We start from the raw sequence: 23900 nt of genomic DNA on the forward strand, positions 1-23900 counted from the left end.
CTTTTTAAGAAAATTACAATTTTTAAAACTTACTATTTTCAACCAGCCAAAGTGGCTAATGGGAGTGGCTGTCACAGCTGAAATCTACTTGCATTTGGCGGGTTGGCAGGTGTCAATGTCAAGTCCTGTTTATCATGCTAGATTGCTTTGATTGACCAATGGCAGCTACTCACCTCCCTCATATTCATCTGCTGTCAAGTACATGGGATAACCTGAAATATAAACTACCACTAATAATATCTGTAATAAGAGCCCTGACATAAATGTGTCATTTTGTAAACTATTTAAGATTAATTAAAAGATTTCATTGACAAAAAGCTCTTTTTATTAAATTATAAAACAGGAATGAAAGCCCACGGGAGGAGCTGTACAGACAGCGAGTGTGTGTGAGGGGGAATTGATTGGTGTGTTCAGCACTATTCTTTATGCATGTCAGCACAAGAGGGTGTTTGAGTCTCGGTGAAGGCCTGACCCTCCTCATCATCATCTTCCTCTGAGCTGCCCATCACTGCGGCACTAAGAGCTTGCAGAGCCCCCAGCAAACCTGACAGAAAACCAACATGAGCGACCAAGTCAAGTGCGAAACAACACTTAGTAGACATCAAAAAAAGAATCAATCAATGTGTGAATGAATAGATGGCTATGTTACAGGGGTTTTCAAATTTTGCAGGCCTTAGTAGGATCACAAGACTTACACAATGAAACAAACAAAAAACTAAAATATATATCATTTAATAAAAAATTAAATACGTACAGTGAGTACAGAAAGTATTCAGACCCCTTTAAAATGTTCACTCTTTGTTATACTGCTGCCATTTGCTAAAAGCATTTAAGTACATCCCCAATAATGTACACACAACACCCTATATTCACAGAAAAAGACAGAACTGTAGACATTTTTCCAGACCTATTAAAAAATTAAAGCTTACCTATCACATGGTCTTGAGTAATCAGACTCTCTGCTCAGTATTTAGTAGAAGTATCCTTTCGATCTAGTATATCTATGGAGTCTTTTTGGCAAAGATGCAAGTTTTTTTACACCTGGATTTGGGGATCATCTGCCATTCCTCCTTGCAGATCCTCTTTATTCTGTCAGGTTGGGTTGGAAAACATTGGTGGGCAGCCATTTTTAGATCTTTCCACATATGCTCAATTGCATTTAAGTCAAGGCTCTGGTTGGGTCATTTAAGAACAGTTATGGAGTTGTTGTGAAGCCACTCTGTTATTTTAGTTGTGTGCTTAAGGCAGAGGTGTCCAAACTCTGTCCTGGAGGGTCGGTGTCCTGCATATTTTAGTTCCAACCCCAATTAAACACACCTGAACCAGCTAATCAAGCTCTTTCTAGGTATACTAGACTTCTAGGCAGGTGTGTTGGAGGAAGCTGGAGTTAAACTATGCAGGACACCGGTCCTCCATGACCGAGTTTGGACACCCCTGGCTTAAGGTCATTGTCCTGTTGTAAGGTACACCCAGTCTGAGGTCCTGAGCACTCTGGAGAAGGTTTTCATCCAGGATATTCCTGTACTTGACTGCATTCATCTTTCCCTCAATTGCAACAAGATGTCCTGTCCCTGCAGCTGAAAAATCACCCCCAAAGCATGATGCTGCCATCACCATGCTTCACTGTAGGGGCTGTATTGGACAGGTGATAAGCAGTGCCTGGTTTTCTCCACACATACCGCTTAGAATAAGGGCCAAAAAGTTCTGTCTTGGTCTCATTAGACCAAAAATCTTCAGGTGTTTTTTTTTTCAGGCTTTCATATGGCTTGCACTGGGGAGAAGCTTCCTTCTGGGCACTCTGCCATAAAGCCCAGACTGGTGGAGGGCTGCAGTGATGGTTTACTTTCTACAACTTTCTCCAATCTCCCGACTACAACTCTGGAGCTCAGCTACATCGATCTTTGGCTTCTTCTTTATCTTTCTCACCAAGCCTCTTAGTCCAGTTCTAAGAAGAGTTCTGGCCGTCCCAAATGTCTTCCATTTAATGATTATGGAGGCCATTGAGCTCTTAGGAACCTTAAGGCTGAAATTTTATTGTAACCTTGGTCAGATCTGTGCCTTGCCACAAGTCTGTCTCTGAGCTCTTCGGGCAGTTCCTTTGACCCTGTAATTCTTATTTGCTCTGACATGCACTGTGAAGTAAGGTCTAATCTATAGAGAGGTGTGTGGCTTTCCTGATCAAATCAAATCAGTATAATCAAACACAGCTGGACACAAGTGAACTATTTCAAGGATGATCAGAAGAAATGGACAGCACCCGAGTTAAATATAGGAGTGTCGCAGCAAAGGGTCTGAATAATTAGGACCATGTGATATTTCAGTTTTTCTACATAAATCTGAAAAAATGTCAACAGGTTAGTCTTTTTCTGTGAATATAGGGTGCTTTGTGCACAATAATGAGGAAAAAATGAACTTAAAGGATTTTAGTAAATGGCTGCAATAGAGTGAAAAATTAAGGGGATCCCATACCCACTCCAAATAAATGAACAAATATACACGTTGATAACACGTTTATGATTTATTAGTGGATCATGGCAATAAAAAAACATTTGAAGACCACTGTGTTATTATGAATGTGAATGATTACTGATGTCATGAGTGAGTTTCAGTGAGTGCTTACTTTCAGGTGTCGGGTTTTTACTTTCAGATTTACAAGGTTGGGTTTGTTTCAGGGTCTCGGTTTTTGCAGATCTTCTCAGTCTTTTATATTCATTCATCAAACCCTGCTCCTGAACCACTGCCTGCTTATACACACAAAACAACACAAGAAAAAATAGAGGGAAACAGATCTTAGATCTCTGTGCCAAGTGGATTTTAAATGCAACTATATTCACATATTTACTGTATATACAGCATAGTGGTAGAAATTATTCATATTTAAAACCACATAAAACTGATTAGAATTTGTTATAATATTCAGATTAGAAAATTACAGCTTCAAGGTTGATTCTAAAATTTTAATATTATTGTTTTTATAACTTATCTAATAGCATTATCTATCTGATTTTTTTACAAATTAAATTATCTTAAAAGAGTCCTTCAAACATTATATAGTGGGCAATGTTGCAGTTTGAGCATGAACAAGACAGACAAATGTACAAAATACACTCTAAACGGAGTCTCCCTCATATGCTTTTGTTGCAGCGCTGAGTTTTCTTTCAGAAACATGTAAATCAAATGAGCCTCAAGCACACTTGTTTCCTTGTGCACATGTAAATCCTTTGAGTATAAAATCCCAGTGAAAACAGCCGAGTCAAAACAAAAGAAATATTTTGCGCATGGGATCATTGTGCAATGCAACAAGATTGATTGGTACATTGCACACAGGCTGCATTTGATTGGCCATTTCCTAGTGAGATTACAACAATATTTTTCAACCAACCATCTATTTATAAAGTGTCAAACATGCAGGATATGCGAATTATACATATATTCAATGCCAACTTGAAAGGCGTAAGGTCTGCTTATCTTGTGAAATTTGCCATTTTAGTTTGTAATGATCCAACAGCCATATGTGAACTGTTGAGTATAAGTGTTATGCATCATGTCATATCTCTCATCTCCTACTGTAATTTCTTTGGAGTGAAAGAACAACAATACACTTTATAAAACTCATTTGTTTATGCAGAGGTTCAGGTTGAATTTCAAGTTTGATTTATTTATATTGCACATTTCCAAACAGCCACAAGGGTGCAGATAAAAATACAAACAAGCAGTACAGACATATTAAACAAAACAACAATGATGTAATGTAAAATAAAGCCTAGAAAATGTACAATGGATTTTAGATAAACAGTTTGGTTACAATACTTAAAAATAAAAAAGTAATTGAACCTTTAAATAATTCCGCCTAGTTACGAGATGCTACCACAGTTGACTACATTAAACAGGATTAAAAACGAAACAGTTAGACCCCCCGAGGAAGGGACTTAAGCATCAAACGGCCTGGAAAATAGATGAGTCTTTAATTCAGACTTGAAAATTTGCAGTAACGAAGCCATTTTTAATTCTAGAGGCAGCATGTTTCAAAAGCGTGGACCAGCTATAGCGAATGCATGCTCGCCCCTGCTTTTGAGGTGGGCCTTTGGGGTTTTTAATAGAAATTGATCAGCGAAACGCAAGTATCTGGAAGGAGTGTAAGGCATAATCAGTTGGGATAAATAATGGAAGCCCAAGCCATGTAAGACTTTACACAAGGAGAAGGATTTTAAATTAGATTCTTTGTCTTACCAGTAACCAATGGAGAAACCTCAAAATGAGAGCGACATGTACATATTTCAGGCTTTTTGTCAACAATCTAGCTGCTGAGTTTTGAACTTTAGGCGAGCAATCTAAGACTTGGGATGCCTACAATAGAGAGAGTTGTTTCAGTCTAATTGGGAAGTTATAAGAGCATTTATGGCAATTTCTAAAGAATGTGAAGTGAGGGAGTACTTCAGTTTTAAAGGAAGGTGAAGTTGGTAAAAGCTATTTCCAACCACACTTGAAAAATGTGTATTAAATTTTAAGTTCTAATACAACGCCAAGGTTATGTACCTGGGGTGATGTAAACTCCTCCAAGTTGCTGCACCTAGGGCGTTTACAGTCCGACAAGTCTTGTGGCCTAAATGTAATACGATTTTTTCTCCTCATTTAAAAATAAAACGTTCTCAGAAAGGATTGATATAAATGTGATATAAATATAAAAAGTATTTTCAAATACTTTAATGCTAACTGTAAATAACTGTAAACACATCCCTGTCCATTTTGTCAAGAATACTAATAACTTATACTATCCTTCATCCACAAAACAACTCAGGGGGAGTTTTCTAGGTAAAGATAGCTCACTCAATCCTCTAAGCTAAAATAAACCTCTACACCCACTTCACTTGAAAACTATTTAACAAGCTTTCTACTCAATTTGCTTAAAGGTTTTTGACAAATTAAGTATTATTATGTGAGTGCGTGCATATGTGTGAGTGAGAGAGATATAAATGGCCCTTTCACATAGCAATACCGATAAATATCCGAAAAACGACTTTACCGGTAAATTCAATAAAGCGCTGTTAAGGATAAGGATGTAAGGAGAATTTTTCCGGAAAAGACCATTCATACATCCATTCTAAAATACCGGCAAATTCTGACATCATCAACCAGAAATGACCTCTGAATGGCTGCACTTGTATTTGTAAACATAGAAGGGGTCGGGCTTTTGTTGATTTCACTTTAAAACTTTTTAATAAATATTTTTTTATTTCCTGAGACATCCAAAAGGCAGAAACACAAAGTACAGCTAAATGTTTACATATTTGAAGACATTACAAATCCTATTGATGGATAAGTATTGGGAACAGCTTCAATAAAAACATATGGAGGAACACTTTTCCATGTGGAGATGTACATAATATGTGTGTGTGTGCTGGCGCTCACCGGCTGCTATTATAAGCATTTAATCGATATTTTTTTACACAGTTGACATCAAGAAGAAACTTAGAAATGTTATCCGACTAACAGCTAGCAGCTAAATGTGTCGAGAAAATATTCAAAAGCTTTTATTTTCACAAACAGCGCAGATGTGTGTCTGACTGTTCTAATTGGCTGGAGAAGACATTTCACATAGGTGCGTTCTAATTGTGCACACGCTCTTTCCGGCAATTTTAATTCTGCATTCACACAGAGCTGCATTCCGGCAAATTACTGGTAATGTTACAACTTCTCTTTTCAGGAAATTGTGAAGTGGATTTTATACTCTTTAAAGTGTGAAGTTAATCTATATATTCAAATTATAGACAATATATATACTTTATTATTGACAATAAAGTATATTCTTCTGATATTCATAACCTCCAGACTGAGTTTGATTTAGTAAGAGAAAAACCAGAAACCACTACAATTGCCGGAACAAATTTACCATTTTTTCAAAAAGGGCCTATTCACACATTAAGACCTTTCCGAAAAATTGCCTGTAATTTTCCGGAAAGGTCTGTATGTGTGAAAGGGGCTATAGAGAAAGATAGAGCAGACAGTGAGTATGTTTACAAGGACACCAGAAATTCGATTTTAATGCGATTAAGACAATACTCTGATTAAGAGTCGACCATGTAAACAGCGATTTTTGATTAATTTAATCAGATTAAGTTCATAATCGAACTAAAGAAAAATCTAATTAAGACATTTGGAGTATGCCGATTTGTCGCATTATTGAACACACATGTAAACACCTTAATCGAACTATTAACTTGATGTAGAACTTTTTGACGCGTTTTGCAATAGGATAGTCCACATACACACATCTGTTTGACACTCTCTGCACCTACCGAGTCAGAGCAGACCACAGACACCTGCGTCGTGAAATGTTGTAGGCTTTTTACCTCCTTTCAGTGTGCGATATGAACTTCCATTAAAACTACACTTGTCCAGCAGGTCATAGTAGCATCTAATATCTCGTTTGTCACAGGGGGCATGCATGAAATGTTCCTAAATGAAAATGAAAGTGCCAAACTGCAGTTAAAGTCGACAAATATAAAATGAAACACACGAAATTACATGAAAATCCGGAGGAAATGTGAATTTCGCTGTGACACAATGACGTTAATCGAATTATGTGCTTTAACATGTAAAACGGGATCATGAAGGAAACTTTTAAAAAGCAACTCATATAAACGCCTTAATCTCATTATTGTCTTAATTAGATTAAGGCAAATAATTTGATTATTGATGTCCAGGTAAACGTAGTCATTGATGTGCTGTGAAAGAATCAGAGCACAACTCATTATTATACACAACAGTTCCAAATATGGTCAAACACGCGCTTCTGATAGGTGGAATTTCTGTTTATAAATGAACATATAAAATAATTTCTGAAGAATTCATTAACTAACCTAAGCATTAGAGAATGAGTTAACATTGAATCAATGCATTCTATAGCACATCTAAATTAATTCCTTAAGAAATCTAACTGAACACAGAGCTTTGAAATTTGCAGCTAGGTTTTATTTCACAGTAATCTCACATATGTGCAAATATGTTGATCTTCTTGATTTCATGATGACTTTAATTTAAAAACATCTACAAATTCATTTAAATAATCATAATCAAAGATTTAAAAATCCAGTGGAATGCAGTCTTTCTTTGTCCTTTATTCCTTCCATACGTTTCTAGTTTTTTTTTTTAGGTCCTACCTCACCCAGGGCACCAAGTGAGCCAGGACTGCCGCTGATGCCCCCTCAAAAAGAGTGTGTGGGCTTGTGTGTGTGCGAGTGTGACTCACCAGGAGAAGGTTGCAGTCTTTGTCCTTGTCTTTCAGCTGTTTCTGCAGATGTGTGATCTGTCTGTGTGTGTGTTCTGTTCTCTCTCTCTCGGCTTCTTTCATCTGTTCTTTCTCTCTCTCCACCTGCCTCTGAACTTGCCTCAAAGCTACCACTGCACGCACACACACATATTCAGAACATCATTCACAAAAACTAGCCATGACATCAGCATTAGCATGTTAAGTCTGTATACCTGCTTTGGTGTGCTCTCTCCTCGCCGTGTTGAGTTGAGCCTCCACGTCCCTGAGCTTCTCTGCACACACACTTTCAACTTCTGATACCCTTTGTAAAACTGCAGAAACAGGCACAATCAGCTTTCGCATCCTTAAATATAAGCATCTGTACTCTACAGCCAAACCTGAGCAAATATTAGACGGATACACAAAAGCACAAACGATTCTTCACCAGAGAACACGAGCGATTGCAAGCAGAGTTGCATGATTAGCCTGCAGCCACGAGCAATTGAAGTCAGCAGAATTCCCCAAGTGTTAAACACAGTGTTAATAGACTATTAGCAATGAGAATGAAAGAAAGAAGGAATCTGTGAAGTGAATACCAAATGCTTTCAGCGGGGGGGAGGGGAAGCTGTTCTTCACACACACCTGAGTCACACTGCTGCTGGAGTCTCTGGGCCTCAGTGCGGAGCTCCGCGATGGTCCCCTCTTGTTCTTCACAGTGCCTCAGTGTCTCCATTCGGCTTGATTCTGATGCCTCCAGCTCCTCCCTGCTGTGTGACAGAGCTTCCCTTAGGTGGCTCAGATCTCTGTCTCCTGCAACACGGAATCACATCTCTTTTTTACATTCTGCAGATGTTCAGTATTCGGCTTGGGGTTTCGTGTACGTACGCTGCTGCTGTAGCTCAGAAAGCGAGGCCTGAATGAGCTCTGGTGTTCGTTTGAGCTCCTGTGCGAGCGTGTCCCTCTCTGTGCTCAACATCTCCACCTCAGCTTTGAGACTATTAATAAAGCTGCAACACAAAAGAATGATGGCCATATTAAATAACAGTGCAGTGCTTGAAATTGTATGTCAAGCTATGAGATGAAAAACTGTTGTATACTACATTCTTGTCCCCTATTTTCCTATATGGTTAATCTTAGGTATATGTATTATTGGTGACCTATATAACCTAATTTAGTAGTTGTACTAAAATGTTCATTACAAATCTAAGTAGTTAATTATCTGTTTTTTTTTGTTATTATTAATATATAATAACAATAATAAAGATGATCTGAGTTAAATTTAGTGAAAAATCGGCCCAACAGTGTAGTAGGAGTTAAGAAAAATAGCATTTTCAAGCGAAATTTAAAATGGCAAACAGGAAGTTTCACCAAGTATGGAAAATTTGGTATCAATTTATGCTAAATTATCCAAGGAATATATCAAGAGCACGCTGCACGGTGGCACAATGGTTAGCACGTTCGCCTCACAGCAAGAATTGTGTTGAAGATTGTGACAACACCTCAATGCATTCGTAAAATATAGCATTTTTCAACAAAATTCAAAATGGTGACACCAAATGGCAAACATGGGGAAATTTAACATCATCCAACTCAGAATGTCACTCTGAATGTAATGTTGTGAAATTTGGTGAGAGCATTCACGAGATACAAGCAAAAGTAGCTGTTTTTCATATCTCCAAACCACTAGGTGGAACTGCAACGAAACTGTGCAGGCAACCTCAGATCATAGTTGTCATAACACACACCAAACTTAGAGTTAAGCATTGTCGAGATGTTGCCTTGAGTATGATTTGGCATGTCATTTTGACAAATTGAATTGCACATTATTCAGCAACAATTTAAGTTATCGTCTTGAATTCCATAACTTTTTGCCAGCATGATCTAGTGATGATCTGGGCCAATTTTGGTGAAAATTTAACAAACCGTCTAGCACGCGTTCGAAAACAAAGGTTCTACAAACTATTAAAAGATAGAAAAAAACTAAACCCTATTTTTGAAATTTGGATTGCAATAAGTCAAGCATTCAGGGTAAATTTGTATGTTGATTCTGCAGCTTACGGTTTAAAAGTTATTAGCATTGCAGTTTTGAACAAGTGGTGGTGCTGGAAAGTTTGAGTTAGATGGTCCAAATTTGCTACGATTAATATTGAGCTTGTCTTCTATAAGTGTGCCATATTTCATAACTTTTGAACAAAAGCCTATATAGACTACCATTCAAATCTCGGCAGAAGAACAAGAAGAAGAAGAATAGGAACCGGAAGAATAACAATAGGTGCTTTCACAGCTTCGCAGCTTGGCCCTTGATAACCATAACTTTTTTTTTTAAACCTGATAATATTTTTGATTGATTTGAAAATGCAAATAAGGTGTGTACGGACCACAACCCACAGTTTGGAATGCATGTGACCCAAGGAATATTAACTTTTTGGAACTTGTAGTTTAATCCAACATTTATAACAATTGCAGAAAGATCGCTTCCTGCGTCCTTGAAGTGCATGAAAGCATTTAAAAAATATTTTTTGTCACTGTTTGTTAAGCCTGTATTAATGCATTCAGTGTAAAGTTGCATTGTCAATCATTAAAAAATTGTAATCTTAATTCAAACCCGTGCAACAATAATAATGATGATTTGCATGTTTATTAATGCATTAAAATCTACGCTTGATTGAGAGATTCAGTTTTTAAACTTTTTTCAGTTAGTTAATACAGTTTAACTATTTATAGTTCAGATATTACCACAGATTTTTACCGTAAAGAATTAAATCACTGTGTAACGGAACTTGAAGCTGGTGAATGTTGTAGCAATTACATTGCGTAACTAATGGGAGGTGACAAACAACAATTAAAATGATGTCACTGAATGGGTTCTTAAAAATGATCCACCTATAATTAAACGAAGTTTTATGTGTGAATTGTTGAATCATTAATTGAATATAAGATGACGCAGTCGAGCAGTAGGTAGTGCGGTCGCCACACAGCAAGAAGGTTGCTGGTTCAAGCCTCGGCTGGGTCAGTTGACATTACTGTGTGTAGTTTGCATGTTCTCCCTGTGTTCACATGGGTTTCCTCCGGGTGCTCCGGTTTCCCCCAGTCCAAAGGCATGTGGTTCAGGTGAACTTTTCCGTAGTGTATGTGTGTGAATGAAAGTGTATCGGTGTTTCCCAGTAATAGGTTGCAGCATGAAAGTGCATCTGCTGCATAAAACATGTGCTGGATAAGTTGGCGGTTCTTCCCGCTGCAATGACCCCAGATTAAAAAATGAGACTAAGCCAAAAAGAAAATGATTGAATTATAGAAAATAAATATATGTTGTACAAGATGCTAGACTGCTAAATTTAGCATTATCAGCAACCGTAGCAAAGACCATTTTTTTATATTGAATATTTTACTATTTTTCTAGCTTTTTATTTTTTATTAATTACAGGTTCTCAGTTCTGTTTGTAAAAAGCAATGGATTTTGCAGCAATATTTATGTATGAATAAAAAGCAAATGACATTTGTCTCTTCCCTTTTTTGGTAATCCGAAAAATTATCGTGTGATTCGAACTGTGAGATTTGTTTTCTGTTACACCACTAATAATAATAATAATAATAATAATAATAATAATAATATATTTATTGTGAGATAACATCTAAACTCACTCATTACATTTAAAATAAATTTATTAATATTACTCTCAAGATTATTAACCTCAATATCTCATAATCTGATAATTACTTATAAAGAGGTCACTGCAAAATCAAACACCACAATGTTAACTATGATTTTTAATGTCACTATTCTGTACCTCTCCAACACTGCAGGCTCTGGACATCTTGTAGCTTGCTTGGTTCTCCACAGAGCTTCTTTTCTCAACAGCAGCCCTGCAGACAAACAACAAGTTATTAAAAGTGCAACACACTTACACACACACACACACACACACTGACACAGATGACACGCTCACCATGTACTGTGTCCAGACGCTTGGCGGCAAAGGCGAGTCTGTGGTTCAGCTGACTTACACTGGACTGAACTGCTTCCATCTGACCTGCCTTTAATTCCACGGCTGACATCACTCTGATGAGAGAGGCCGAGAGAGAAAGATAACACAGAGAGAGAGACAGATGTTTATGGATGAGCTGACTTCAGGGGAACAGTCATCTTTAATCTAATCAGGACGCTCATGTTGGTATTCAGGAGACTTGTTTAATTCAAAGAGACTACAGATTCAAGGTTTGGCTCAAGGGGTGTGATTGTGTGTGTGTGTTACCTGTGTGCTGTTTCACTGATATGATTCAGTGATGCCTCGCTGCTCTTATTGCGCTCCTTCAGCTGAATGTTCTCCAGCAGAACACTCTCCAACTGCTGCTGTATTCCCTGAACATGCATACAGAGAAGCACGCGGCTGTCAGAAACACACACTTGCCTGTAGGCGCTACAGAAGAGAAGTTTCAGTGCTGTCACTGCTACACAGCTGATCAGCTGTTCTGCATGCAGTGAGTAATCACAGACGAGCGATATAATGCTAAAACAGCAGATCTTCTGTGACTCACTGGTGAACAAGATTCAATCTCACCATGCTGGAATCTGCAAACCTGCGCAGACTGTTGAAAAGCACACTTAACAAGGAGAGAACAAGGGAGAACAGGATGAGCTCATGAGGACCGGGGAGAGAGAAAATCTGATGCTGAAATGATCAAGTGAATATCAATGAGCAAGGCTTAAATTTTTTAGCAAGTAACCACTTAGACTCCGGTCTGCTCCTCACACAAAGAGCAATCATATTAAAAATAAAGACTTGTAGAGGACTGCATGTTCTCCAACAGATGTCTGACTGTTTTAGCATGCGAAATGTGCTCATGAACGTATATTCCTAAAGTATAAGGCAAGCAAAACATGCTCAAACTACGTATACATTTGGATTAGAGCAAAATGAAAGACACATCAGTATTTATAGAGAGAATTTCACACGTGGCACTAGTTTCAGTTTCGCTTTCAATAAAATAGATTTTTATAGTGACATTTTGTTTGATATTTTCAATCCTTTTTCTGTTCTGAAGTAGATTCAATTTAAATGTTAAAATTAGAGGTGCCATGACATTAATGCTCAATGCGGGTGCCTTGAAATTCACAGCTTTTTCCCATGCATGAGGTAAAGAGCAGTGTGTAGGTGTAGTGTTTCCACTGTCATTTTAGGTTAATATAAACACAATAAGTCACAAAAAAACCTTTTTCAACTTTCGTGACATTAAAATAGGACCCAAATTCCAGTGGTTTTGAGACCCACCGCAACGTGACGTAAGAGTGCAGTTTTCCCCACCCACAGAATTGATTGCCACGTTTCTATAATAACATGTTTACACATGTAAACAGAACATTTGTTTTGCAAATAAACTGAGATTAAAATATCATTTCCAACTATCTGTAATTTTTATAAGTTTCATCAGTGTAAAATGTTTGTAAACAGAGCATGTTTGTAATAAAGAAAAATTGCTTTCTTAACTGCTATAATCACCACAGCCACATGGTGTCAGTAAACGCTAATGTGTGTGTGCGCAAACGGCACTTGTGTTGGGCTCATTGTTTCAAATAGACTTAACCACAAATATATCAAATAAACTTAGTTGGTATTTTTGACTAATGAGCTGTATTTCAGCTTCATCTTTGTCTGTCTCCGTTACTGTGCTGTTTATCTGACGTAATGTATAAAGAGAGATACACACGTGGGAACAGTGGGCAGGGAGAAGCTGCTCATTTGCATTTAATGCCACAGACTACACAAACAGCTACATTGTACTCTGACAGTGATTCTGGAGATTCTCCGATTCTGGAGGCTATAATAAATAATCTGATCGGTGTTTTGAGCTGAAACTTTACAGACACATTAAGGAGACACCAAAGGCTTATCTTACATCTTGCAAAAGGGGTCAAATAGAAACCTTTAAACTGAAACATGAAGACGGGGCAAGCAATATTAAGTAGCCCCTCCCAATTTTCAAAATTGCCAATAGTGTATGGTTTACAGCACAGCTGTAGCCAGTGTCAATGAGCTGAAGTGCACCCAAGTCTTGAATTCTTTGTGCATCACTGGTTTAAAGTACATCAATCTGTGTACAATTCAAATGAGTCATACATTTTGCAGCATACCTGTGTGTGTACATGCTGTAACTCTAACCGAGCGCTTTTGTCCTCTATGTGGTGCTGAAGGACACTGTTCTGTGACTGCAAAGATTCTACCTCCTGCTGCAATGAGGAAACCTACACACACATATTTACAGTCATGAGAAACAGACAGTCATCACAAATGCTTACCGTGTCATCTATTTGTCTTCAAGATAATAATTAGATTTTTAGAACAGCCCTAATTTTACTGACAAGAATTTCTTAGACAAACATTCAAACACTTGTAGGTGGTACAATTCTTTTATTGAAGAGAACTGTTAAAGGTGCAGTAGGTCTTCAGAAATAAAGTCTCTTCACATTCCAATAGTAATGATTAAAGTAAATGATCTAAATGTATTTATATGTTTTTTTATACTCTGGGTAGAGCATAATACTTTTTTAAGATTTATTTTTGGCATTTTTGCCTTTATTAGAAAGGACAGTATTTAGATAGAAGGCAATGTTGGAGAGAGAGAGGGGGGGGTAGGGTAGGGAAATGTCCTCGAGCTGGGATTCAAACACGGGACGTCCTGACGTGCTACTGCAACATATGTTGACGCGTTAAACACTAGGCTATTGTGCGGATGGCATAACACTTTTTAATTCAAATTAAAATTTAATTCTGATAAGTAACCCAAACTGCCTGTCAACAAATGTAGATTTATACATCTGCGCACTCATTCACACCGATCCACCATTTTTTCGTGGTGAGAGAGTGGTGAAAGCAAATGCTGAATCAAAACTTTTTAAAATACTGAATTAATATTGAGTTTCTTTAGCAGGCTGGAAAAAGAATGACACCATAGCTGAAGTATTTCTTATAGACAGGTAATGTTGTGTTTTAAAACTATTTTATTCACGCAAAGCTGATGTAGATTTTGTTGCGTTACAAATGAGTTGTATACACAGAAGTGTTGTCCAGCCACTGAAATCTTCCGACTATTTTCAATTCCATTAGAGACCGTTTACAGCATTGATAATGTAGATTATTTAGTTTAACAACAAAACATCAGTAAATGGCATTATTCTGCCTAGCCTGAGATGATGTTGGTTTTATATTCACATTGATTCATTTTTGAACAATGACAGCCTGTAACGCGCTCCCTATATTGTTTACCGCTACTTTGAATATTTAGTCTGATATAGCTTGTAAGAATAGGTTAGTAATAGATGTAATTACTGCACCCCGCCGGCCAAGCACTCATGATACAGTAGTCACTTTATGACAAAGCGAGTGAGACCAGCAATCCTTGCATGCATGAAATATTGCAGATTATGACAAGTTTTACTTGCTAACTACACAACTGAAAACCTGCTAGATATAATACAGTTTTTCATTCAGAAATGTAGTATTATAAAGTACTAAAGTTTTCTAACTGGCGAATGATATGATCTAGTGGATTGTCTGCTGTCATCTTTATTGTGTGCGTTGGTGATTTCAGGAGGTGTGGCTTTGGATGGCAGGGGAAGTATTGTGTTTTAAAGATATGCTAACGGGCAGCATTTTGGCATATCACCTACTGCACCTTTAAGCCTGTGTGGCTTAATTTATTTGAATAAACATGGAGTATAAATGGTAAAACTGTGAAACTTTATTACAATTGAAAATCTATTTCAAAAATTTAAAAGTATGATTTATGTCAGGGGTGTCCAAACTCCTTCCTGGAGGGACGACGTCCTGCAGATTTTGGCTCCAACTTGCCTCAACACACCTGCATGGATGTTTCTAAAAAGCCTAGTAAGAGCTTGATTAACTAGCCCAGGTGTGTCTGATTGGGGTTGAAACTAAACTTTGCAGGACACCGGCCCTCCAGAACGGATTTCTGGATTTCAGATTCAGAAGTCATTACTCGGAACTTCTGTGTCACATAATCTTTTAGAAATCAAACCCTTATATGCTGCTTAAGCACTCTTCTTATTTTTTAAAACAAAGGATCTGCTTAACGTGTCAGGAGCATTATACATTTTTCAATTTTTTTGATGAACAAATTCTTTATTAATTGAATTAATTCTTGCTAAACATAAAAAGTATTTTTAGCCATTTATTAAATCCTATCAATGCATGCTCATTGCATAAAAATAATAATTTCTCAAAAAAAAAAAAAACGGTGGGGGGGTGGGTTTGGGGGCAGGGTTATGGGTATGAGCAAATAAAAAAAAGCAAGCTATTGACATTAGTGGTTAGAAGTATAAATATGATTCTAAGGTTTCCATATCCTGGACCAGGCCGTATCCTGAGCAGCTGCTGTTGTGGTCATGGAGGAGTGGAGAGCATGAGACCGATTCTTGTGATGCTCCAGGGACAGACGAGTCTTTGCTGAGGCCCACCTTCCAGACTCCGTCGCTTAGACTGCAGCTCCGCACAAGGCATTTTGCCAGAGGAGAAATGGTCGTGCCCATCTGAGCTAGGTTCTGGCAAGGTTTTTTTTTCTACACTTTCGCCAATTGGTAAAGTTTTTTTTTTCTCGCCACTGTCGCCACTAGATTGCATGTTTCGGGATCTGAACTACTAAAACTGAACTACACTATTTCAATTTACTTTGATCTTTTATGTGAAGCTGCTTTGACACAGTCTACATTGTAAAAACACTATACAAATGAAGGTGAATTGAATTAAATATGCTTATGAAATTACATAGATTTACTTGGATCAGTGTTTACATTACCATGTCATGTAGCTGTGTTTTCTCCGTGTGGAGTTGTAAGTCTTGGGTTTGCAGTTTAACAAGCAGAACAAAGACCTTTTGTCTCCAAACACTCAACATCTGCCCAGCTTTACTGCCGGAGCACAACGGGTCCATCTGCACCTACACACATAGTAGAAGTACCACCAAATGTACTAAATAAACATCCAAACACCAAACACACATCTCTGCATGTGTGCAACCCTACCTGTTCACCTAGCTCTTTCTCCTGAATGGCTAGAATGTCATTGGCTGCGTTCACTCTGACATTCAGCAGTTGGACAGATAGAGACATGGCTTCCTTTTCCTTCTCCAAATGCTGCACACATACACAAATATGACACAAAATATTAATGCAAGCACCGCAACTTACATAAGCTGGTGGCATTCCAATGCACCCTGTACCTGTATCTGGCGTCTAAGCTCTTCCTCTTCTTTTTTCTCTGGGATGTTGCTGCCAATGTATGTGCGCAGTTTCTGCACACTCTCTGACTGTTCCAGCAATGAGCTGTTCAGGACACTGGACAAACACAAATAATGTGGCATCACATAAACAGACCTGTAAATTATTTCTCATTTAAAAACAGCAGCATGCTTTTAATACTGACCTCAGCTGATTTCTCAGCTCATCTCTCTCTGAAATTACTTCTTGTAATTGGGTCTTCAGTGAGGTCACTTCCTGTACAGTATCCGTCATCATGTTCTAATTAGAGACAAATACAAATAATTGGAGCTTTGCATTTGATGTCATATATCGAATTTGATTGAAAATGAAAATTAAGTACTTTAATAGTCCTTATGTGATAACTATCTATGTAAAAGAATCGTGCGTAGCATTAAAGAAAAAGACAAGATCTCAGAAGTAGAAATATTTTTATTATATTTGTTTGTTTATATGTTATTTATTAATTTATATGTATGAATATTTATTGTGAGCACTGCTTAAAAATTGTATAATGAAGAAAAAGATAAGTATTTTGATTATTGTTATTGATAGCTAAAAAATTATATGATAGACACAAACAGGTACCTGTATATTCTCACCAGCCACTTTATTAAGTACACCTGTCCAACAGCTCGTTAACACAAATTTCTAATCAGCCAATCACATGGCAGCAACTCAATGCCCTTAGACCTGTAGACACAGTCAAGATGATCTGCTGCAGTTCAAACCAAGCATCAGAAGGAGGAGAAAGGTGTTGGTGCCAGACGGGCTGGTCTGAATATTTCAGAAACTGCAGATCTACTGGGATTTTAACACACAACCATCTGTAGGGTTTACAGAGAATGGTCCAAAAAAGAGAAAATATCCAGTAAGTGGCAGTTCTTTGGGCACAAATGCCTTGTTGATGTCAGAGGTCAGAGGAGAATGGCCAGACTGGCTCCAGCTGATAGAAATGCAACAATAACCACTCATTACAACTGAGGTACGCAAAAGGGCATCTCTGAACACAAAACACATCCAACCTTGAGGCGGATGGGCTACATCAGCCGAAGACCACATCGAGTGCTATTCCTGTCAGCTAAGAACAGGAAAGTGAGGCTACAATTCACACAGGCTCACAGCAACATTTCTGCAGCAACATTCATATGGTAGGGTCAGAATTTGGCGTCAACAACATGAAAGCATGGATCCATCTTGCCTTGCATCAATGGTTCAGCCTGGTGGTGGTGGGGTAATGGTGTAGGGGATATTTTCTTGGCACACTTTGGGCTCATTAGTACCAATTGAGCATCGTGTCGACGCCACAGCCTACTTAATTATTGCTGCTGACCATGTCCATCCCTTTATGACCACAGTGTACCCATCTTCTAATGTCTACTTCCAGCAGGATAACGCGCCATGTCATAAATCATCTCAGACTATTTTCTTGAACATGACAATTAGTTCACTGTACTCAACTGGCCTCCACAGTCACAGATCTCAATCTAATAGAGCAGCTTTGGGATGTGGTGGAACGGGAGATTTGCATCATGGATGTGCAGCCGACAAATTTGCAGCAACTGCATGAGCTATCATGTCAATATGAACCAAAATCTCTAAGGAATATTTCCAGTACCTTGTTGAATCTATGCCATGAAGGATTAAGGCAGCTCTGAAGGCAAAAGTGGGTCCAGTGCGGTAGTAGTAATATGTGCCTAATAAAGTGGCCAGTGAGCTTGTCTACACTAATATTTTTCTGAAAATATAAAATATTTACATATGTAAATTTATAGATCAGTTAACCTACTATCAATTTAATATGCTTGTACAATTTTATATACAAAGAAAAGAAAAGGTGATTTAAATGTTGGGGACATGGATGTTCTGTAGAAAATGTTTATGATAATATATAAGTCACAAAATATTTGCTATATCTGTTGAGTAATAAAAAAGATGAATTGTTCACAACAAGCAATAAATTACTGAGTAAGTTTATGAAAAGACTCTTACAGTGATTCATATCATTTTAATCTAATATCGATACTATAATATGGGCTGTCTGAGTTGATTCAATAGGAAATGTCATTACTTCATCTTTGTTTTAGTAATGAGCAACATTAACACAATTTACTGTTGGAAAAACAACCATCGGCGCAATCATCTTTTGTCAAAAACTGTACAGGAAAAAGCTTACAAGAAAAAAGGAAAGTGACAAAGCCCATATAAATAGGTTGGAATCAAAATGGCTTTTCGGAGAATGATTTAAACTGACCCAGTGACGGCCTATAAAGAGCAACTTTCTTTATTTTCCAAATGCACATTTTTATGTGACTGTAAAGATACACAAATAAAAGCAGAGCCTTTAAAGTTTCAAATGGCGTCTTGCTCTTTTTTTTGAACAACCAAATAGAAGTGTTTTGAATTTTTACCACAGTTATCCAGAAATGCAAGTGAACATGACAACCCCATTAAAAGGTGTCATCTAGATAGGCTGCTTTTAATCTAGAAAGCTTTACAAATGTGTCTGTCACCGTTGACATTTGGGGAATCACCTTTTGTTGTCCTCAATTTCACTGCAGTCCTTTTCTGTCTGCTACTAGCTGAAATCAACATGTCAGTTTTAAAGGGTCATAAAACCCCCTCTTTCAGTTCAAGTCTACCTCAGAATTTTTCAAAAGAGGGTAGTGGGCGTGTCCAGCATAGCAGGGGGGGGCACCAACTGTCAGTCAGCAGTTCAACTCAAGAAAACAACAAAACAACGCGAGGAGAAGCATAATTTTTTATGTTTACAATGTAACAGAAACAGTAAATAATGTAGTACCCTGTTACACATATGATAGGCTATTTGTAATTTCATACTTTATATACCCAACAATTTGTTATACTGTTATAAAGATAATCATGTTTATATAAACACTATAAATAAGGAGGACTTCTTTCCAACTAAATACCTGGGTCTAAATGCAGACACTGTGGATAGCAGTACAGCTGGTCTCTTTCCCTATCTATTCCAACCATTAGCCCTGCTGGGTAATCTAGAAGAAATTAAACTGGTGCGAACACAGCAGCACAGATACGAGCGATGTGTCTGAATGGTCACAAAGTCCGTAATTCTACAAATATTCTACAGCTCTCCTGACAAAATTGCTTGCTACACACAAACAGCTTGCATCAGCCATGCAACAAACCTCGTGAATCATGGAAGCAAACACAAAAGACCCTTCACAACCGCCTAAATACTGCGTGCCATGCGCCGTCTCACAGCTTGGTAGGTCTGTCCATATGAGTCTGTCAAAAAGCATGCGCTGTCATAAATAATTAAGAAGCAGGGTCTCCTCATAGAATAAGAAAACTCAGTCTAAGAACAATAATGAGAAACTGACACATCACCACTGGACAGGCAGATCAACGCTACATCAGTGATTTTGATCCTGCCCCAATAATGATTTTACACCCGGAAGATGAAATTAGCTAACAAACATTAAAATGATGCAGTTTTCCCAACAGTTGAAGCTAACATGTGCTAACAATGTCTTAATTGATGCTCAACACACAAATCTATTAAAATCTCAAAAAACTTGATGTACTTGACTTGAGGGTTTCCTGAACCTTTAAAGAATTTAAAGAAGTTAATTATGCCTCACCTGTGTGTCTAGTTTTTGCTGCAGTTTCCCAATCTCCTGCTTTGAGTCCTGTAACTTTTTCTCCAGACGCTGATATTCTACTTCATACTCCCCTTTCAGGTTTAAAAGCTAAATGAATAAAATTAGGATGCATTTAGAAACCAGTAGTAAACCTCCAGCTCGTGCCTTCAGATGGAGCAGCATTTAATACACAGAGTCAAAGCATATTGAGGTTGATTCTGTAATAAATACATTGTTTGTTTAGTTTCTCTGTGAACTAGAACTCTATGTTGTAAATACTGCAACATCTGAAAACATGTGAAAATAGCACATTTAGCAACATGTTTTAACTCTAAAATCTAAAATGGGGGGATTGTGGTTGTTGGGGTGTTGGGGTGAGGTATCCCCTAATCTGCAGAATTTCAGAATCAGGATTTCTCATACCAACAACTAAGGGTGTTTTTACACCAAGACTTTTATTTTGGAACCTGGAGCATAGTATTTAGCACGATTCATTTGGCATTTGTGAAACCAGCAATCATGATTGGATCCATGCCAAAACAATCACCTAAATGAGGTGGCCTCAGCTCGATTGAAACAAACTCTGGAGCGGATCGATTGTAGTGATCAATACAATCCAAATCAGGCTATATCACAGTGTATTATATATATATAAATGTTCTAGGCATATATACGGCTATATGAAGAGAGAATTATGAGTAGGGCAGGATGTCATTCCTACCGGTAAATATGCGTTTTATGTCAAATACGAAAGTGAAAACATGTTAACAATTAACGAGATCTGTTAATTCTTTAGAAAAGTTGACCGAACAGCACTCTTGGTTTATCTGTCATTTTTCTCTATAATGCAAAGCCTATAATGCATAATTCTAACCAACTGCTCTGTACGAGAAGATCTCTACTCTTATTTATATTTGGTGATGATGTCTGTGGGTGTCACCATTCAAAGTTAAAGCACAGCTTTTTGCTTCTGTCTTATTACTCATCGTCATTAATTAAAAAATGGGGCAGCATGACATCTGAGCGGGACAAAATAAACTGTGAAACTCTGACCAATGTGAGGGCAGTTTACTCGCACATGACGCTATTTTGGTCTGTTTAGAAACCACACCAAGAACAAGTGCAATATGGTAACAATTTTAATACCTATTTTGGTAAAAGAGAATCGATTCACAGGTGTGAAAGCACCCTATGTTTGTCTTTAAACTTTATCATCTACTTTATTATAAGAAATGTATGTATGTATCTATCTATCTATCTATCTATCTATCTATCTATCTATCTATCTATCTATCTATCTATCTATCTATCTATCTATCTGTCTATCTATCTATCTATCTATGTATATATATATATATATATATATATATATATGAGTAATATCACTCGAGTAGCAGTGCGATATGGCTGTATATCGGTGGGAGGCAAGCGTTGTTGCCTTAGTGCCCCCACCATTGCCGATATACAGCCATATCGCACTGCTAGGAGTGTGATATTGCATCTATACAACAGTTTGACGCCATAATTGTGTATATAAAAACAAAATCAAACATGGAGGCTATTTCTCAATATGCTTTCTTCAGTGGTCTTGCGTCCTCGTGTTCAGTTCCAATACTCAAGACCACAAGTACGGAGGACGCGTGAAACACAGCATTTAATTTAGATTTATTATTAAACACAGCATCCCATTTCTCAAAGGACGCATTCTCTGCCCTCGCGGTCTCCCGAGTTCGTTCTTCCGAGCACACCTGGCAAGACCGGTCTCCACAAGAACGCAAGTCCGTTCTCTGCGTTCTTGGAATTGAGAAACAGCCGGAGATTCTCAAAAACCTTTTGTATGAGGAACTACTTTCTTCCACCTTGGATTGAAATCATAAGCTGACAGTTAAACAGCTGAGCAAGCATCTTTTAAACTTTAGATCTGTAGTGTCTGCTTTTTGCTGGCTGTATGTGGGCGGAGTAATACACAAAGGGTAAAGAGGCTGTACGGGTGCTGATATTACTTAAATATATCACGGCTATCAGCCAATCAGATTCGAGAACCAGACAGAACCGTTGTATATAGTCAACATAGTCGTTTATTAGCCATGCAGAATCAATGTTTATTTAATCACTATAGGGATTTCACACTGCACTTTACTCCCAATTGACTTCCATTCACATGCATGCAAATGCAGCAAACCGAAACATAATCTGACAACTTTCACATGTCGCTGTGTTACAAAGTTCAAGTTTGTTGAACTCTGACCTTTGAAATTGCATCATGTGACTGTGTGACACTAAAAGAAGATCAAAATGTGACCTCTCTGTACAGAAATTAAAACTAAAGAGCAATGGCTTACCTTATTATTGTCTAATCGTCTTGTTTTATCCTGGCCCCTTTTCTCAGTGCTTTACGACAAAATTTTGCATGCTCAATCTAAAGTGTGACTGCAGCTCTAGTTTGTGTTTCCAACTAGCCTTTGGAGGAGATTTACTACTGATCACAGAGCTGTGCTTCCCTGACACTACGCATGACAATCACAGCATTTGCGAAATTTTAATTTCATACATGCATTATAAACATCTTTAACTATTTTGATGTATGAGCCAAAAATGGGAGAGTATATCCATACCTGGTCTTTGCTCATACTGAGTTCAGTCTTGCAACTCTTCAGTTCACCACGTAGCTCATCACACTCTATCCTCTGTCTGCACACACACAAACATTTCAGCCCACATACACTGTGAAAGCAGCAGGCCAGCAGTCGATCAGTTTGAGTGTTTGTACCTATTTATTTGGCTTTGTTGATCTCTGATCTGCTCTCTCAAACACTCCACTCTTCCTTTCAGACGCTCCATCTCGCCTCTCATCATCTCCCTGTCTTCTTTTAACCTTTCCACCTCCTGCAGCGGAGGCCTTGAGCTGAATCTCTCATCTTCTGGCAATCTGACATAGAGAGAGATGAATTTATACTCTGACCCCTAGAATCAAGTCTGAACCCATGCGGTTGTGTTTGTGTACCTGTGGTCAGAGCGCTGCTGTATTATTTTCTCATTATAGTGTTTGAGATGCCATGCTTCAGCTGCAGCAGTGTCTGTCAAACCGAGACCCTCCACACTGAACTTTGAAGCAGGTGTAGCTCTGAAAGGTGCAGGTGTGTTCTGTGAACTTGTGGAGCAGACCACAGGACCACCAGTGAACTGAGCAGGAGTCATCAGAGAAGGAGTGGGATCGCAGACAGATGCTGGAAGACAAACAGACAGACTGATATTGATGAAAATAAACAGAAAAAAAATCCAAGACCTTCTCATCTCTCTTTTGTCGACCTTGTCTTGAGCGTTTGGATGTACAGACATCTTAAAAATGACACAACAATCCCCTCATCCAATGATAGACTGGATAGATTCCAGTTTGGACTCTAGAAGTATTGTAAATATTACTTATAAATCACTTATAGTACGACAATATTCAAATATCCTAATTGAGAGCTTCTGGGAGAGAGAACTTGATACAATTATTGAATGGGAAAACTGTTTTGTAACTTCAAAAAACCCAGCTCAGCTCATCAAATGATTCTTTATAAATACATTTAAGACTTATGCTACTCTCTACCTGTTATTTAAAACCAAAAGAAAAGCAGACCCTTTTTGTCACTTACTGTATGTAACAACTCTACACAAGAAACTTACAATTAGATCTATAATTATTTGGACATTGACACAATTCTAGCATTTTTGGTACTATACACCAACACAATGGATTTGAAATAAA

The 23900-nt window shown here is 37.8% G+C and overlaps 1 protein-coding gene across 2 annotated transcripts in view; it reads right to left on the reverse strand.

Annotated features, from left to right (window-relative positions):
• Window positions 1-302: 302 nt before the first annotated feature.
• cchcr1 (coiled-coil alpha-helical rod protein 1) overlaps window positions 303-23900 on the reverse strand; it is a 28224-nt gene continuing 4626 nt past the window's right edge. Inside the window, exons 2-19 of one of the 2 annotated variants that reach the window (XM_087253452.1) lie at window positions 23151-23373; window positions 22917-23075; window positions 22762-22837; window positions 20147-20254; window positions 16687-16781; window positions 16484-16598; window positions 16287-16397; window positions 16061-16201; window positions 13380-13490; window positions 11503-11609; window positions 11197-11309; window positions 11038-11113; window positions 8135-8256; window positions 7892-8059; window positions 7483-7581; window positions 7250-7401; window positions 2621-2741; window positions 303-544 (exon numbers count right to left, since the gene is read on the reverse strand). In XM_087253452.1, the coding sequence (XP_087109578.1) occupies window positions 417-544; window positions 2621-2741; window positions 7250-7401; window positions 7483-7581; window positions 7892-8059; window positions 8135-8256; window positions 11038-11113; window positions 11197-11309; window positions 11503-11609; window positions 13380-13490; window positions 16061-16201; window positions 16287-16397; window positions 16484-16598; window positions 16687-16781; window positions 20147-20254; window positions 22762-22837; window positions 22917-23075; window positions 23151-23373 (2225 nt within the window). In that variant the 3' untranslated portion in view covers window positions 303-416. The remainder of the gene's footprint in view (window positions 545-2620; window positions 2742-7249; window positions 7402-7482; window positions 7582-7891; window positions 8060-8134; window positions 8257-11037; window positions 11114-11196; window positions 11310-11502; window positions 11610-13379; window positions 13491-16060; window positions 16202-16286; window positions 16398-16483; window positions 16599-16686; window positions 16782-20146; window positions 20255-22761; window positions 22838-22916; window positions 23076-23150; window positions 23374-23900) is intronic. The other variant, XM_087253453.1, reaches the window with a different exon arrangement.

This window comes from Danio rerio, chromosome 5 (genome assembly GCF_052040795.2).
Source record: "Danio rerio strain M-AB ecotype USA chromosome 5, GRCz13ab, whole genome shotgun sequence".
Taxonomy (NCBI): Eukaryota; Metazoa; Chordata; class Actinopteri; order Cypriniformes; family Danionidae; genus Danio; species Danio rerio.